Source organism: Lytechinus pictus, chromosome 6 (genome assembly GCF_037042905.1).
Source record: "Lytechinus pictus isolate F3 Inbred chromosome 6, Lp3.0, whole genome shotgun sequence".
Lineage (NCBI taxonomy): Eukaryota > Metazoa > Echinodermata > Echinoidea > Temnopleuroida > Toxopneustidae > Lytechinus > Lytechinus pictus.
Window position 1 is genome coordinate 22,705,838 of NC_087250.1, and position 18,915 is coordinate 22,724,752.

At 33.7% G+C, this 18,915-nt stretch overlaps 1 protein-coding gene across 15 annotated transcripts in view; it reads left to right on the top strand.

Moving 5' to 3' along the window:
* LOC129263667 (rho GTPase-activating protein 5-like) overlaps positions 1 to 18,915 on the top strand; it is a 115,760-nt gene that overhangs the window by 54,249 nt on the left and 42,596 nt on the right. For 7 of the 15 annotated variants that reach the window (XM_064101205.1, XM_064101204.1, XM_064101207.1 and 4 more), the window contains 11 exons: positions 1,769 to 1,807; positions 2,481 to 2,534; positions 3,194 to 3,244; positions 4,046 to 4,114; positions 4,663 to 4,731; positions 6,159 to 6,227; positions 7,187 to 7,252; positions 8,340 to 8,414; positions 10,784 to 10,840; positions 14,381 to 14,458; positions 17,597 to 17,671. In XM_064101205.1, the coding sequence (XP_063957275.1) occupies positions 1,769 to 1,807; positions 2,481 to 2,534; positions 3,194 to 3,244; positions 4,046 to 4,114; positions 4,663 to 4,731; positions 6,159 to 6,227; positions 7,187 to 7,252; positions 8,340 to 8,414; positions 10,784 to 10,840; positions 14,381 to 14,458; positions 17,597 to 17,671 (702 nt within the window). The remainder of the gene's footprint in view (positions 1 to 1,768; positions 1,808 to 2,480; positions 2,535 to 3,193; positions 3,245 to 4,045; positions 4,115 to 4,662; positions 4,732 to 6,158; positions 6,228 to 7,186; positions 7,253 to 8,339; positions 8,415 to 10,783; positions 10,841 to 14,380; positions 14,459 to 17,596; positions 17,672 to 18,915) is intronic. The other 8 variants (XM_064101211.1, XM_064101213.1, XM_064101212.1 and 5 more) reach the window with 4 other exon arrangements.

Here is an 18,915-nt window from a genome sequence, read left to right on the forward strand (position 1 = left end):
AGGCTCTGTTAATGGGCCCATCTTATTCTCTGAATATCTAATAGATATTAAATATATATCAATATAGGCTCATGCAGATGTTTCATCAAGGATGTGTTCTTGGTGCATTTTCTCATTCTATGTACCTTGCGGAATAGCTGGAGGTCGAATTCTTTCATTGCTCTTTCATTTTCACCTGAGATTTTTGGTGATGATAGTTCCGGTACTCTGCCAGCTTTGGTATTAGCCAAATACATATATGTTCACGTTGGTCCATGTATCCATCTGTTCGCCATTTATGTATGATTGTACAGATAAAGCTTAGAAGGGGTTTTGAATGGTAGTTTTTTTTTTTGCAAAACCTACAAAATAATTAACATGTTAAGCTCATGTTTCACTGAAAGTGTGATGATATTTTATCACACTTATGGTATATTTCTATTGATACTAATACTGCAGACTCAATTCCATGCCTACTTGCCTCTATGATAGCTGTTTTCTTGTTAGATATATTGCCATTTGCTTTAGGCTCTAGTATAACTGTCCATGTGATTATGCAGCATTTAAAGCGAAGCTTTCATGATAATTTACTTACACATCGCAAGGTATAGTTTGTCAACTGCCATGCATCATTGTGTCATATTAAATACATCATGGGAATTCTTTTTCTTCTAATGCTTACATAGAAAGTGTTCTTTTTTTAAAAACACAATTAAAATATGTGTAACTCGACCTATGCTCCTGCAAGATTTGTGTCTGTCTTCATATCTCAGAGGTCATTTGTATTTATTTAGACAACTAAAACATACAAAGTAAAACATGTCAAGGGATACAAAAAAAGGTTTGAAAAACCCGTACGAGTTTGAATCCCAATGAAATAAAGTAGCATCAAGATAAAAACATAAGTTTAACATGTTAAAGTTAGGATTGTAAAAGAGTTTTTGGGTCAGAATAATAGCAAAGATAAGGATTAGGGTTTATTAGATTTTTGAGGTTGGGTTTTGTGTTTGGCTGAACGTTCAGATTTTCCATCAGAGCAAATGTCATGGAACTCAAATATGACCTCAATACATTAAATTAAAGCTCTCTGGACCTTCTCTGTAACCATCTTTATTTCTTACATCTATTGATTTGGGATTTGGTATCAAAGATCACATATGAAGTTAGTCATTTATGCATTTTAGGAATAAAACATTACAAGGGCTTGAATTAAGAATTTAAAGGGGCATTAGCCATTTTTAAAAGGGCAGTTTTAGCTTGTGGCAAAGTGGCCTTGGATACCCCAAACTTTCAAGGGCCATCAGGGCCATTCTAAAGGGCATTTACTCTGGACCTTCTCAGTAATAATCTTTGCAGTTTTTATTTCTTACATCTAGTGATTTGGTATTTGGTATAAGAGCTCACATATGGAAGTAGTCATTAATGCATGTTAGAAATATGACATCACACAAAACTAACACATTATAAAACGCCTTCATGTCTGAGGTTACAGAATAATTCATGTCGCTTCGCTGTGTATAAAAACATCAACATTCTTGTATAAAAAGAAGGAAGAATATAATCAAATTGAATATGGTAATGTAAACTAATCATTGATCATGATCTCTTTTATCAACATTCATTTTCATTGAGCTGCAGCTTTCACTATACTTACGGATAATTCATTGCTGTAAAGTGCTAGAATAGAGACTCAACATGAATTTCATATACAGATTTCGATCAAAATTGGCATTTTTGATTTTTTTTCAGTAATTTCTTTTATGAGAATCGCATTGTTCTCCTTATACAGGTGATAATGAATCTGCATTCCCTTCACAGGAACAAGAGGGTTTGTTCATACTTATTATATTATTTAGAAATTAATAAAGATGTACAATTGAAGAAAAATATAAACCTCAGCCCTGAGTATCATGAAAAATACATAAAGATGAAGGAGTGGAACATTTCGATACACACGAATGAGAGCTTTACTCTATTTTTGTTCTTTAAGGAGTGTTTTAAAGATCAATTATCACTGAATATATGAATTTTCAAACAATTATTGAAACATATTGACCAATGTTATCCATATGAATCTGCAATTTCTACTTCTGAGTACCGACAGAATATGAATTTGTTTTCATTTGTAGTACACTGACCCTTATGAGAAAAAAAATTGCAGCAAAAAAAAAGTATAGAATTTGCCAATTTGTGGAATAAGAGCTAATAAAAAAAGGCTTTGATTAATTCCTAATTCTGAATAAATTTATAATTGAGGGATAAAGATGAATTCATGACACACCTCTACTCTGAGATTTCTTTGTAATTATTATTATTTCTAAGATTTAAATCATTGTTGTAGTGGTGTGTGGAAATGGGGACGGTAAAAACAACTATTCAAATATTGAGAAAATGTGAAATATGTTTTACTAGCAGGATATTTTTAATTGTTTTCAAAGTTGTTATTCGTTCGTTGTATGCCCTTTCTGGTTTGTTTTATTTGCATGTATTACTGGACACAGAAATAATGGCTTATGGGGAATTTAGACCACGGACAGCTCGTGTCGAAGCTGAGGGTAGGTCCATGAATGATTATAATCAGCTATCATTTTCCTTTCCCAAATGAGAAAGCAAGCACGACTAGGTTTAATTTGTATTTTATTACTTAGGAAAAAACAACATGTCTTATCAGGAAATTCAAATAAATTTTTAATACATGGCCCATTTCAGAAAGATTTGCAATTATGGTTACTTTCATATTATGGTAACTACCATGGAAATCTTGATTGTGATTGGATAATGAGCCCAGTTACCATGGTAGTCAAAATTACCATAATGGTAACTTGTTAAGTAGTTGGTAACCATCACGGATATACAGGCCATTGCATGAATTTATATACATGTATAACTTTTAAAAATAAATTTTGCATATTGTGTTAAACCTCAATAAATCCCTTCAAAGAAAACACCATTTGACATTAAAAAAAAGTTATTGACAAAGTGTGTTCAATCTTGCAATGTCTCTTGAAATAAATAATAATAGTGCCCGTTGGAATAGATTATTTCTAGATAGATGGCATTATATGATTACCTAGTATTATTTTTGCCAGTATTGTCATCATTATTAGTATTATTTATAAGTAGTAGTATTGTAAGTAATTGTTATATTTCACTATGAATTAAAGGAATGTCTTTCAAATAATAAGGACACCTTAATTGATTTTATTGGCAACAGAAATAGCAGCATATGGAGAATACCGCCAACAAGCACCTAAACAAACTGAGGGTATGTCCACATTAATTCATCTAAAATGCATTAGTCTTGTGAACTTACAAAAGTATATTGTCATCAGCTATTTATTCTTTTGGTAAATTTAAATTTTTATTTCTTAGATATCTGGCAGCCTCATTCACTAATTTTGAAATCTTTCATTAAAAAGGGCCTTTGGAACATGTATCTTCGTTCAAAATTTAGTGAATGGATAACAAAGCTACAGGCAACAGATAATATCCCAAAATTTTTAGCAGACAATGCTTTAGAAGTTCTTTGATATTAAAACAAAAACGAAGAAACAAAAAGTGTGTTATGCACCCCATGAAAATACGTTTTTATGTTCAATTTCGTAATTTATCTAGTTGAATACATATTTAGTTCATGCCCTTTATATCATAGTTGTTAACAGGGCATATACATGAACATTCATATATTTAAATAGATAATTGGAGGCGTGCACCTATAGTGGATACATCAAAACTTATAATAGGCTTCAAATAAAGTTTACTTAATAACTTTGCCTTAAATGAAATCCTCTGTCTTCTCTGCATTTCAAAGTCATATTTGAAAAAGATTTGAGTTCAACAACAAATTTGCATGCATTATATAAAAAACATTCATCATGAACATAAAGAGATTATTATAAGAGTTTTTACTGCTTTATCGTCATATTACTTTGGAAACACAAATACATAATAAGGTATCACTTTTTCATAAGAAAATATTTTGTCTACTGATCATCTAATCTTATAATTCATAACGTATGAACGGTTACACAAATCAAGAGTATTTCAAATATAATTCTTATTGCAGAAAATCCTGTGTATGGAGTTGTTGATAGGTCTGCTAAAAAAGCTGCAGCCAAACCTGCTCAATCTGATGGTATGTGTGTCTATGTCCATGGGGTTTTTCCACAGTTTAATAAGACTATTGAAATTGATCTTAACTAAATTTAATGAGCAATAGAAAATCAATAAAATGAGATATATTGACTAGCAATAGGATACCCCTTGCCCCCCCCCCCCCCAGGAACAGAGAAAAAAAGTCTCACATTTATATAAGAAAAACAGATTGAAGTAGTATTGTCTCCCAATTAAAAATGAATGATGAAAAATACCAAGTTAATCATTCTCAATAGATATATGTAAAATGAGTATACTTTTATTTAGCAGGAAAAAAATATTGCCCCTGATTTACAATGTAGAACTTACAGGTTGACACATTATGGATCATATACATTCAATTGCGCTTAAAAAAACAAAAAGGAATACAAAGTAAATCATTCTCAAATAGATATATATATAAAATGAATTTATTTTTATTTACCAGGAAAAAAAAAAAATATTGCCCCTGATGTAGAACTTACAGGTTGACACATTATGGATCATATACATTGAATTGCGCTTAGATATATTAATTTTGTTCTACAGAAATTCCTGAATATGGAGTGATCGATAGATCTAGGAAAAAACCTGCTGCTGAACCAGCTCCTTCTGATGGTAATGTGTGTTTCATTGTCTCGGGGGAGGTTTCACAAAGCCAAATATTGACCAGAATTGAACTCAACTATACAGGGCCTGATAAGGCTGGTTAAAATGAAGATATGATTCAGTGTATATAGTGAGGCAACACACCATTTGTTCCTGTGACAAGTGCTCCGGGCTTAATTTTGTCTAAGATGTAGGGTTAGGGTTGCAATCGGGTTTTATATTAGGTTTAGGGTAGGGTTTAGTGTTAAATCCAGGGTTGAAGTTGGGTCTTTCGATTAGTGTGTGGAATTTAGAGTGGAGCAAATGTCATGGAACCATTAGTGATTCTCTGTTCTGTTTCTTTCTTCCTATTTTTCCCCATGTCACATGGGCGCCTTGAGCATTGACCTGATCGGGCCTTCTCATCCCAAGAGCTGTTTTGCCTGAAATCATTTAAGTTTGGCCACATATGTTTTGCCTCTTATATGACTCTGAGCTAGATCATTCTTATATCACCACAGAGTGGACATGATGAAACCTTATGAATATTCTGTTGACGGACGGTGAATGCTGAATATCTTTGTACAAAAATTGTGTACAATCCATATGAATACAGGATAGGACTTGTTTTCAAGTGCAATCCTTTGCTAGATTATTGTAGACATAAGAATCTGGGCCCCTTTGCATAAAAAGTTTCCATTATGGTAACTTTGCCATCCAATGGTAACTACCATGGTAACAATGATCAACAGCCAATCAGAATCAAGGATTCCATGCAAGTTACCATTGTATGGCATAGTTACCATAATGGTAATTTTTTAGCAACAGGGCTCAGAATTGATTGAATAGATAGAGAATGATCAAATTGGTAGAACAGCTGAGAACATAACCCCTATACGTGTACATGCGCACAATGGGTTAAATGCAATTATGTAAACCTTATGTAATGGCATGTGTGTTTGACGATGTTTTAATTCAATTCAATGATGAGATGAGTCGGGTGACTTCTTGTGTATGCAAACAAATTGCAGAGTTTTCTTGTGTAGGGTCTCTGCTTACGCAGTGGCTATTGACTTTGGATTATTATGATGCAAACGCTCATTTATTGTTCAATGGTATGCAATATAATAAGGATGATTACATATGTTCATTACATCATATGAAGATGATAACTTATCCTATGCATAGGAAGGGGGTACTGCCTTACTCCAAGTTTGGATGCTAGTTGGGATGCTAATTGCTGCTAATTGCTTTCAGGGATTAAAATTCATTCATAAGAAATTAGAAGAAAATTCCTTGTATGTTGTATTCTTATACAATGTTGGAAACCTATGTATGTAATGGGTCTTAATTGCATGCATAGGAAATAAGGGGAAAAACCTCATGCATTTATGTATATACATTGTTGAATACATATGCGAGCAATGGGTTAACATTTAACAATGGCTTATTTACAGACCAACCGCTATATGGAGTAGTGGATAGAGGAACTAAAAAGCCGTCAGTTCCAGCACCAGTTGAAGAGGGTAGGTCTCTTCGAATTATTGGAATAATAAAACACCACATCTATCATAGCAAACATTTTGGCACTCGGTAGTTAATGTAGTTTGCCTCAGTAGATGGCAGATGTATTCTTTGCAGCATTTGAAAGGGTAGATTGTATATACCACTCAAGAAATCTAGCTTTAGGATGATGCATAGCAGTGCATGCCACCACATAAGTGTTGTTTGTATAAGAACTTGTGTGGAATATTAGCTCCTATACATAATGTGCATTGTATTGAACAAGACATCTATGTAAGCATGTTTAGGGGTGTGAGAGTTTAGATTTTTATCTGATTTCAGATTTTTTTTTCCAGCTTAATTTCAGCTTATTTTTGGCCTTCCTCTGTACAAAAAGTATGGGAGCTCTTTCTATTTCAGACTTTTTCAACACTATTCAGCTTTTTTCAGATCTTTTTATTTGTGACCACTCACACCCCTGCATGTAAGGCATGGTTTACTCTTTCTCATGCCTACATGTATATGTGGATGCTGATGTTTCATTTTCATCATTTGAGTGAATTTTTAAAGTGACACTAAAAAAAATACTTGAATTGAGTAAAAATTAAGACTGACTTATCTACTCTGAATGTTCATTTGAAATATTTTTTGTGTGGGTGTCTGTGTGTGTGTTAGCCCTTATTAATTAGTATTTGTGTTCAATGTTGCATATCTTTCCTTTCTCTTCATTTATTCTGATATCTATGAACAATTTATTGTAAATAATTTGATTAATAACACTTACATGTATATCTTACCAATTTTGAATATGTTTACCTATTACTACACAGTGTTGCAGAATTTCATCTCATAAGTAGAGTGAGACAATGTGATTGCAGATCTAAATAGAAAGATACTAACTTAATTTTCCGGTTCTATATAATAAACCAGTAAGGAACCCTTTTATTACAAATGTGAACTAACTCTTCAATTTCCTTTTCAGGATTGTATGGAGTTGTGAATAAACCAGCTAAGAGCCCTAAGCCGAAGGTTTTGCCGAAACCTGATGGTGCGTTCGTATTCACTATATTCTTCTCCTTTCCATCTTTGTAGCTAGAGGGCGACATACAGTTAACTGATCTATTCATTCTTCTTGTATTACTTAAGTGGAAACCAAGTATCATTACAAGTCATTTTGGACGATATTTGTGCCAACAATAATATATCTGATGATCATGTATAGTCTGAAAAGAATCAGGCAAATCACTTTTTTATACAATGGAAACTGAATGTTTTGTTGAACGATTGTGTGACTCTACTGTTCATACGATGAGTAATTATGTAATCTAGTCAGCATTCCAAATGTCAAATAATTGCCTTACTCGAAACATTACAGAGCTGGTGGGTGTTTCGTAAAGCTGTTCATAAAGTTACGAACGAGTTTACGCATGACTGGAACATGTTCTTAGGTCATAACTCAATTACATAGGGATATCACATAGCGCAAGAAAGGATCACCAGTCGTGCGTAAAGTCATTTGTATCTTACGAACAGCTTCATGAAACACCCACCAGAATATGAAAACCATGACTTATTTACATCGTCTCCGTTCAATCTTGCTTTAGTCGAACAGATGTCTGTAGTCCCAAGGTATTGGATGTACGCAGGGTAACCATTCAGGGTTCCCAGCCCATCAGGGAAATCAGGAAAAAATACCTCAAATGAGGGAAAAATCAGGGAATTTTGATCAGCCCAAAAGTCGAAAGCACGGTAGTCAGTCAGACTCTGTTATGTTCTGTTGCTTATCAAAACAACATCCATTGATTGACTGGTTATGGTGGTACTAATTAGTTTCACATTGTTTTATACTGAAAATACATGTAATTCACTGTGACAATTTAGAACAAATGCGAAACTGGGAATGGTTTTACTATTTATCAGGGAAAAATCAGGGAATTTTGTTTTCTTGAAAAGCTTTATTTGTGTATGGAAATGAATGGAAGGCCAAGTGTTAGTTAACATTTTGTTCAAGATGTTTTCATATGTGTTTATGTGTGTGTATGCTTGCCAAATAATACTCACTTCTTTTAACCCATATATAAGTGTTAATTATTGAAACGTAAATTGTAACCTCATTTTCCCCATGTGTACAACAGCGGTATATGGCGTCGTCAACAAGCCGAAAAAATCTCCAAAACCTTCACTGTCAACGACTGGATCTGAACTTGAGGGTTTGTCAAATATTTGTTACTTCGACTCTATCATACAACCCACAATGCATTGCAAGGCAAACCATATATTCATGCTGTCAGTCGTATTGTGATCATGTGTCGAAATGACAGGCAGACTCATTTTTTGTACACAAATATTCCAATATTTAAGAATGGAAGAACATCTGGGCCCCCCCCCCCCCCCGTTTTACATTGTACAAAGAGTTACGATTGATCCAATCAATCGTAACTCTGGAAATCCATCAGTGTCATAATTTTTTCTACAGGAAATTTGCAAAATGTCCTTTGTAAACAAAGGAGATCACACCAAATTGTCAAGAAATCAATGAATTTATGGATATACACTCATATCCAGAATTAAAAAAAAATAAAAAAATTTATAAGTTGACTTTTCTGGCTTTCCACAGTTACGATTAATTGGATCAATCGCAACTCTTTGTAAGACGGGGCCTGTACTCCAACGATGTTGCAGGGCAAAGCCTGTTCATCGATCAAAATAGAGATGTTTATTGCTGCTCTCCTTTAGTCAAAATGACACAGATGCGCTACTTACATGTATTGGCAGTTGTTCACTGTGGTACATGTATTTTACAATGGATCGGTTGTTTTATTCTGACAGTGCATGCATTATCTTTGAAGATGAGGCAAAATTAATCCCCCCCATTAGACATTACCACACACACTGAGAAAAGTTGTGCATGATGGACCATATTCGCTGTTCTGTGCCCATTTTGTTTCCTGATATCCGTTGAGAAATCTAAAGGGACAAATTTTACCGTTTTCTAACAGCTCAAAAGGGCTAAAAAGGAGAGAAAATAGCTGGTTGCTCTCTGTGATAATTTCTATTGAAACCTAAAAATCATATTCTATTGGAAAGAAGAAAGGAGAAAAATGCAATTTCTTTTACCACATGCTATCTTGCAATGCATTGCTATGTAATTAAATATCACCTTTATCTCATTTCTCATTGGTTTTTTTTCCATTCTATCTTTACACGTGTGTATTCTTCACCTTCCTTTGTTATTTGGCATTGGACTGTTACAAGTTTGATCATCACACATCGTCATATTTTTCATAAATAAATTTCAAATGCAATTCTGTCAAATTAAATTTAAAAGATTTCTTTCTATCAAGCAACCTTTTTATTATAAGGGATGTTGCAAGAAAATATTTACAAAGAACTGCATATTTCTATTGGCGATTTTGTGATTTTTATTAGCTGTAGCAAATCAGTTCACATTCATAGAAGCAGGTTCGCATTTCATAAAACTTGGTTTACAAAAAATCTGATAACAGAAAAGATGATAAGAAATTTGCAACTACAGCTTGAAGCTACTAAAATGATTAATTTTGATTGGTTGATTATAAACTTTAATAGAAATATTACATTTATTATGATGCCTAGTTTTCATGAGACTGGACCGACATCATTAATTAATTGCAAAACATATGATTGATTTTAAGCCTCAATTTGCAGTTGATTGTAAAGTTCTTGCAACGCTCCTTTAGAGATATATTTCCCATTGCATTTAATTGAATCATATGTATCACATGCATGGAAAATGAGACCAGGGGGGTGTTTCACAAAGATTTAAGTCTGACTTAAATTGCAGTTAAATGTGATGCGTATCTCAAATGCAACAGCCAATCTAATTGATCAATACGCAGTAGTGCGTGTCCTCTTGGCATGATCTGGGGGGTGTTTCACAAAGATTTAAGTATGACTTACTGTAGAGTCGCACTTAAATACCGAGCTGCGTACGGTATGAAAGGCTTGACTGCATTGGTCAGATCGTGTCGTGAGGACGCGCATTATTGCGTATCTATCAATAAGATCGCGCGTTGCATATTTAAGTGCGACTTAAGTCACGCTTAAGTCTTTGTGAAACACTCCCCTGACCAATCAAGGTCGTCATGCTTTTTATACCATATGCAACTAATCATTTAACTGCGAATCTAAGGGGGTGTTGCAAGAAAATATTTGCAATCAATCGCAAATATTCTGTTACAATTTTACAGTTGATTGATCACTTTTAACTTAAGCAAATTGGATTACACTCCTTGTTTCATGGAGCAGATTAGCAATCAATCGCAAATTTGCAATTTATTGCCGGCATATGCTTGATTTTGGGAACTAAAATAGACTTGCAATTAATCGCAAGTTTCTTGCAACGCCCCATAAGTCATACTTTAATCTTTTTGAAACATCCCCCCAGGAATGTCATGAGCTCCTTTTTCATTCCCAATGCTTTTGCTTTGACATATGCTATTAAGTGTGAATGTGAAGCTTACATGAAGCGTGTGTGGAGTGTGAAGAAACGTACATTGTTAAACATGTGAACGTAGCTCTGGCTTTTGCTTCTACACAGGTATTACAGGTACGGCAGGAATGTGGAAGAAAGCAGACAAGAACCTAGGGAACGATGGTGTGTTCACATTTACTTTTGTTGCTTCTGCTCTTTTTGCTATTCTCTCTGCACATCTCTTCAAAATTGAATAATGATAAATCAAATATTAGATACAGCACTGAAAAGGTTTATCAAGGGCCTGCTTCATAAAACTTGTAACTAATTGGCAATAACACAACAGTTTAAAGCTGCTGACATCCCTCGATTTGATTGGTGGAGAGAAAACTTGTCATAGAAATTGTTCATTTATTAAAAACAAGTCTTTATGAAACTGGGACCTGATAGCTGTTTTGACATGAGAGAGGGTTCTGTTTTCATAATCATGATATTTTACCTTTTCAACATACGTTCTCATTCTTACACGTTGCACTAACAGGGTTCCCAGCCCATCAGGGTAAACTATTTTACTTTTTTCAAGTCAGGGAAAAATCAGGGAATTAGATAGGAAATACCTCTAATCAGGGAAAATGCCTCAAATGAGGGAAAAATCAGGGAATTTTGATTGGCCCAAAAGTCGAAAGTACGGTAGTCAGTCATACTCTGTTATATTTTGTTGCATATCGAAACAACATCAATTGAATGACTGGTTATGGTGGTAATCATTAGTTTTACATTATTGTTTTTATACTGAAAATCCATGTAATTCACTGCAACAACTTAGAAAACTTGTGAAACTGGGAATGGGTTTAAATAATTATTAGGGAATTTTTAATCTTCATCAGGGAATTTTGTTTTCTTGAAAAGCTGGGAACCCTGACTAAGATCAAATTGCTACACCTTGTGTAATTGATCTTTGGCTAATCTTTCTTTTCTTCACTTTCAAAGTAGAATAGCTTTATTATTTCTCAAGATTTTTGCTTTTGGTTGGTGAGGTTTTTGAAATAATTTTCCACATGTTTGTCGTGCACTTAATCATTCTTCATTTGCAGTCATGGGAGTATGCATCATTTGAATAAAGAGTTTTTGAAAGCACATCGAAAGAACAGGAGGATTCTAGGTTCATAAACATGTGTATCTGCACAAAGCCTTTTGTACCAATCCAAAGCTCTGAAAGTTGGGACATAAGCATACATTTATGAACTGGCAAGATTTGGCTGGTGCCACCATCGCTTTTCTTTCTCTAGTGATTTCAATAGCTCTCAAATAATGATTTCTGTTCTAAAATATTTTATTTTAGAGCTCTTTTCAGAAGACATCTCCATTTGCATCTATCATTAATTTTACATTGTATTGCAGTTATTGATCTTTTATGATTAGTATTTTCATCATTCATGAAGTTTGGAAGTTGATGTTCGAGTGTGAAACGATTTATCACCAACTCTGATCGTACAACATGTCTCTTTCTCCACTTTATCATGCATTATTTTCTAAGCATTATAATTGCTATTAATCATCAATAATAAGGTTTCTTTTTTTCTTGCTGTTTCATGTTCTTCTAATTTTTTGTATCTCTAACCGTTTACAAACATCGATTCTGTTGAAAATTTATTTTGTTTCCTCTTGAAACTTGACTTGCACTTGTATTTCTATACTTTATCTTAGTTTCATCTTTAGCTTGAGTATATGAGAATGTTCAGTGGTGCCTTGGTGTGGTGGCATATCATTAACTTTTCCCTTATTTCTTATATTCTCTTGTCTTCTTCGAAAAATTGATGAGTCTGAACAAAGCTGTTTATTGAAAGCTACACAGGTTATGCATATCATTTTAAATCTACTAGTATTCTTGATCTTGGCTGCCTTCATTAAGACAGGTGTTGTTTCATTAACTTTCTTCTTTATTTAAAAAAAGTTTCTCTCCTTTTTTTTGGTAAAATATCTTTCTGAACGAAGCTGTGTAGTCAAAACCACAAAGGCTGCGCATGTTATTTTTCAATCTATTCTTGATCTTGGCTGCCTCCATGAAGACTGGTGTTTTTCATTAACTTTTCTCTTTATTTTTGTTTCAAAATTCTCTCATTTCTTTTTCATGAAATAATATTCTAAAAGAAGCTAGATATTCAAATCTGCAGAGTTTGTGTTGCTTATTTTCCATTAATTCTTGATCTTGGAATGACTCTTCTACAAAGAATTTGATGAATAATCATCTCATTCTATCAAATAGACTTAAAAAAAAAGAACATGCACTGTCAATTGCCTAGATCTAAAAAAAGTATAGATCTATTCATTCTCATCTTATCCCCTTTTGATATAAACAAGAAGTTGATATGTGTATATTTTCATGTCATACATGTATTTCTTTGATACATTTCTCAATGACAGTATGATTATTCTCTACATATGATACATGTACTTGTACTTTTGTTAGTTGGGGGAAAAAACCCCAACCAATGGTTTGCTGCATGTGCTTGTTTTGTTTATATCTTGAAAAATGAAAGGTTGGCCAGTAGAAGCAGAATTATATTATATTCTATTTAATTCAATATTACCTGTGAAATTTTTACATGTCTTCAAGCATTAACAAAAACACAATTGAATCATATATTTATTTTTTTATTTTGAAATGATAATATGATATTGGTATCGAGATTAGCAATAGTTATACCTTTCAGCATTTGCATGAATCAAAGAAAGCAACAAGTTTTTTTAATGATGATATAGATATATGTAATGGAGACATGGTGTAGTGTGTCAGACTCTAGGCCCTGTTGCATAAAAGTTACTATTATGGTAACTTCGCCATCCAATGGTAGCTACCATGGTAACGATGCTGAATAATAATAATAGGCATTTATATAGCGCCATCTATCTAGAAATATTCTATTCTGAGGCGCGTTCTTATTATTACCCCGGCTTTAGCTCGAGCTGCCTTTCAGCGCTCATGCATTCAAGGAATTAATCCTGCCGGGTACCCATTGACCTCACCTGGGTTGAGTGAAGCACAGTGTGGATAAATTTCTTGCTGAAGGGAATTACACCATGGCTGGGATTGGCTGTAGCACCAATCAACATCAAGGATTTCAGACAAGTTACCATTGGATGGCAAAGTGACCATAATAGTAACTTATATGCAACAGGGCTTAGTAGCTTTTATGCAACGGGGTTCTGGACTCTTTAATCAGAGGGTCTTGGGTCAAATACTTCTTCAGATATCGATTTCCTTTAATGAGAAATTTATCCATATTGTACTGATCTCCTAGGTCTAGGGTAACTGCGCTTCATTGTTGTAGAATGCTTCACAGATTTATGAGAAAGAAAATGATGAAGACTATTGTCAAGTATAATTGAGATTAAATTACATGCATAGGGTAATTCTGATGGAGGAAGTGAAAAGCTAGATTAAAGCAAGTATAATTTTTATTGAAAAGTAATTATGTGCCATATAATTTTCAAGTGTTTCTAAGTGGTAAGTAATTAAGGGCTTTGACTCGCATCCAATTAATTGCACGTTTAGAGAGACAGGAAAGAAAGATGAAAAACTATAAGAAAGAAACATTAAAACAAAGATCCCCTGCTGACTTTTGTCGTTTGGAAGGTCGACTTAAATTCACGCTTGACCTTTAACCTGTGACCTTTTAACCTTTGAGCTGAAGAAACTTTGAATTTATTTCCTTGTACTAGATATTCACGCCGTTGTAGACAAACCTGGTAAGACTGGAGAAGAGCAGAAATTAACTGAAGATACGCCTGAGCCTGAGGGTGCGTTGTATATAAGGCATCATTTCAAGTTTTGCTCATACATTATATATATATACATGTATATACACACAAATTGGGAATGCATGATGCTTTAAACTTATTTGCAGGTTTATATATTGATCATAAAATTATATTCATCATGTACATGTACGTGGATATATACAAAATCAGAATGCATGATGCTTTAAAATTGCAGGTTTATATATACATAGATCATGAAATTATATATACAGTTTACATGTCCGGAATAGGAAAGCGCAATAGATCATAAATTAATGCTTGAATTAATCATGCAATTGCCCCCCCCTCCCCCCAAAAGAGCTGTGTTTTTTTGTATTAATTCTACATTCATGTATATTGGAAAGGGAATGCATGATTTGGATAAGTCATGAAATTTTGTGGAAAATTGAACCGCATGGTGCTTCTGGGGTTCCATAAAATTGCTCCGGCAACAATTGCTCCAATGGAAATTTTGCACGTCAAAAGCCAAACATAAACCTAACGTCCAAAACTAAATAAACCCTACTCCTCTAAATATCTTTACATTATTCTGAACAAAAAACATCTATTACAATCCTAATGCTAACCCTATGCCCTCTGAGGTTTTAAGACTGGATCAATTGTCGCAGGAGCAAATGTCGTGACACCGCTTTGGGATGGCAGGTTTATATATAGGTCATGAAATTATATAGAACAATTTTATATAGTTATGGAAATGGGTGCTTTGGAATATCTGGTTTATTATTCATAAAAGTAATATTTTTTGTACAATGTTTATATGGGAAATAGAAATGCATGCTTTAGAAATAGCAGGTTTATGAATAAATGAAGAAATAGTATATGGGCCACTAAGGATATAAAAAATGAAAAGGAAATGTGCTTTAGAACAGCATATTTATAAATCATAGGGTAATACAAGTATATATGGGCAATTCCATAAAACAATCAACCTTTTTGTACGTCCGACCCCATTTTTCTCAAGTTTATCTTCACTTCATAAACTGACCAAGTCATGGTCATTTGAGAGCATTACAGACTGTTCAAAAACAAGAAATCAGAGACAGAAAATTTCATGAAGATCCCACTTACATGGGGTCGGAGGTACATATTTTATGGAATTGCCCAAATAGGAAATGATCTTGCATGGTTTAGAATATTAGATATATTAATATTGATAATACCTACATGTAGGACACTGACAATATACGAAATACGAATTCATAATGCTTTAGAATAGCAGGTCTATAAATGAAAAAATTGGTACATGTATGTAACATATACAGGTGAGTTTACCTACCCTTTTAAAGTCAAATATTCATCCAAATCAAAGCAATTTTTTTTGCACAAGATTATGTGTTTTATAACTCAAGTCAAATTTATCCTAACTTTTTGAAATTTCTGTGGGCCCAAAAAATTTTGACTTGGGCAAAGAAACCTGTATATACTACAGATTATAAAATAACAATTTTACAAAGGAAATCAGTATGCATGCTCTGAAAAATCATAAACTAATATGGGACACAAACTTTATTTACTTTAAATTATAAAAAAATTAAGTGCATGATGCTTTAAGAATTGCAGGTTTATCAATCAACTAAGTTGAGAAAGGAATGCAAAATAGTCCATAATTGCAGGTCGATTGATATATATGGAACAAAGTGTGCTTAAAATTCATGCTATCAAAAATAACCAAAAGTTCCCGGATGATGTTACTTGTGTGACCCTGCAAATTTCTGGAAAGTTGTTTGAGTCACACATCGCTGAATAAGAAGTAGAATTTCTAGTTCCGCGCACAAAGTAAATGGCAAATTCACAAGGAACTTCTGGTGATTGGTCATATAAGAATTGCAGGTTTTAGAACTAACCTTTACTGACTTTCAACTTGTTCTCTTGCTGTTGCCATTCTCTTCATTACCTAGACTCTTTCTGGTTTGATGAATATTGGTGCTAGTGTTTAATTACCTCTTAAACATCCTACTTCTTTAACAAGGGGGTGTTTCACAAAGATTTAAGTGTGACTTAGAGTAGTACTTAAATGCCTAGTTGTGTGCGGCATTAAAGACAACACCTCATTGGTCAGATCATGCCAAGATAACACACACTACTGTGTATTGATCAATAAGACTGGGCGTTTCGTATCATGTACATGTCAAAATTCATGTGCAACTCTAAGTCATATTTATACTGTATATTTGTGAAACAACCCCAGGGGCCCGTTGCATAAAACTTTTGCCATAAAAAATCTCTGGCAAACAAAATTATGCCATTGAAAATTACACATTAGAAAACTCTGGCAAAAAATTTGCCAGAGTTTTCATGGCAAAAGTTTTATGCTATGGGGCCCAGGAGTGTGATTTTTCAACTTTTTAACTCTTTAACATGTCAATTTTTTTTCTTGCCTTGAAAAGAGACTCTTCTGTATGAAATGTCTCATCCTTACCAGTATATTATTTTCCTCATCACATATTTCAAATTCTTTCCATATTTTACTAATGCATGAATTTATAGAAATATATAAAAATTATTTGCAATTGTTATTTGACTTTTATTTATCCCATGCATGTTAACAAAGTTTTAATAAATTTAAGAGTTGACATATATTCGCAATTACTTCACATTTTTTTCTTTGCTATCAAGCCATTGATTTCAGTTATACATGTAGATTCTAATGACAAATATGTGCTTCGTGCTCTTATAAAAGGGCCAACTTATAAAAGTACATTATGCCCTGTAAATTGGCAAGGCATGTGGACATTGAAATCACTATCAAAAAGTGCAAATTGGCAACACTTTAGTGAAATGTTGTGATATTCATCAATTTAAAGTTATATAATATCCATATTTAATTTTTTTTCTTCAAGCTATGTCCATGTCAGACGGTAAAGATAATAGTATGCAGTGCTTAGAAACATTTGTATTAAGCGCTTTTAAATCTTGGGTATTATTAAAGATTAGTTTGTAATTATAAAAGATTTAAAAAGAATTATTGTATGTCTATTTTATCTTTTATGATTATAAAAATCATTGCCACTTTGCGGAATAAATGATTAATTTAAATCTGAGAATGGGTTAAAAGCAGTTCTTTGAATTGTCATTGAGCAGGTAATACAATGTCAGTTCATTTGTTCCTTATTATAGATGTGTATGCTACGGTTGATAAGCAACGCAAGCCGACGGAGCAAAATCCCTCCCCGGACGACCCTCCTTCCGACGGTCTGTTTAGATCTTTATTTAAATTTAACTATAATAGATTTATTAATCTCATAGTTCTTTCTATCTTTCTGTGATATCACTCTAATTCCCTTTTCTCATAATCGGTTTCCTAATGACTCCCATGGCTTCTTCATCTCATCATACTACAGTGGCGGATTCAGGCAGGGACGCAAATGGTGCACGCCCCTTCCTCTATATATTAAGAACTGACCATTGAACATACCTATTAATGTAGCTAAATCTAGTTTCAAGTTTCAAAATTTTTTGATCGAAATCCACACATATTGGATCATTCTCAATTTTACAAACACTTATACGGACAATTACAGTGAGACACAAAGTTACAAATCACATATATAAATAAATGTAAATACAAAATACAGATTATTATGGTTAGCAATTTTCATGTTGAGCCCTGAAGTATATGCGATAACATATTCAAATCAATAATTGACCTCTTATAGCATAGGTAAAATTTTATATTTTTCTTTTATGAAATCTATGAAGAAAACCATCATCTGTGCCACTACCCCCCTTTGTAAACCCCTCCTGTATTCCAAAAAAGAGGGGAATCCAGGCAGGGAGACAAGGGGGTGCATGCCTCCTCTAATTTGGAGGATTGCCAATGAAACATACCTACTAATGTAGCTTAATCTCTCAGAAAATTGTCACCTGCACCTCCTATATTTCCAAATTTGCTTTTTATGCCCCCTCCCTCCTCCCTCCTCTATTCCAAGCTAGAGGGGGATCTTGAGAGGGTTGCAAGGGGTGCACCCCCCTTCTTTAGTTTGAAAATTACCCATTAGTGTATCTAAATGTTATAAAAGTGCAGTCCGTGCCCCCCTCTATTTCCATATTTGCTGATTGCGCCCCCCCTCTATTCCAAAATCCTGTATCCGCCACTGTCATGCTAACTTTCTTGAAGTATCTCGCTCGTCTTCATTTGAAATCAAATTTAATGTGTAATAACTTTATCTTAGATAGATGTTGATCTCTCACCCTATAGAATAGCTGAGTGAAACATCCTTTTAAAGTATATATCCATTCAAAACAAATTGTAGTGTGTCATGCATTTATCAAGAATAGATGTTGATCTCTCACCATATTATAGAACAGCTGGTTGAGAGCATTTTGATAGAATAGATTTTGTGATTACACTGTACCTGCCTAATTTTTACACTACATGAATATACGATGACCTGCCACCGCTTGAACTGGTTTCAACTGGTTTCCTCAAGTTTGAT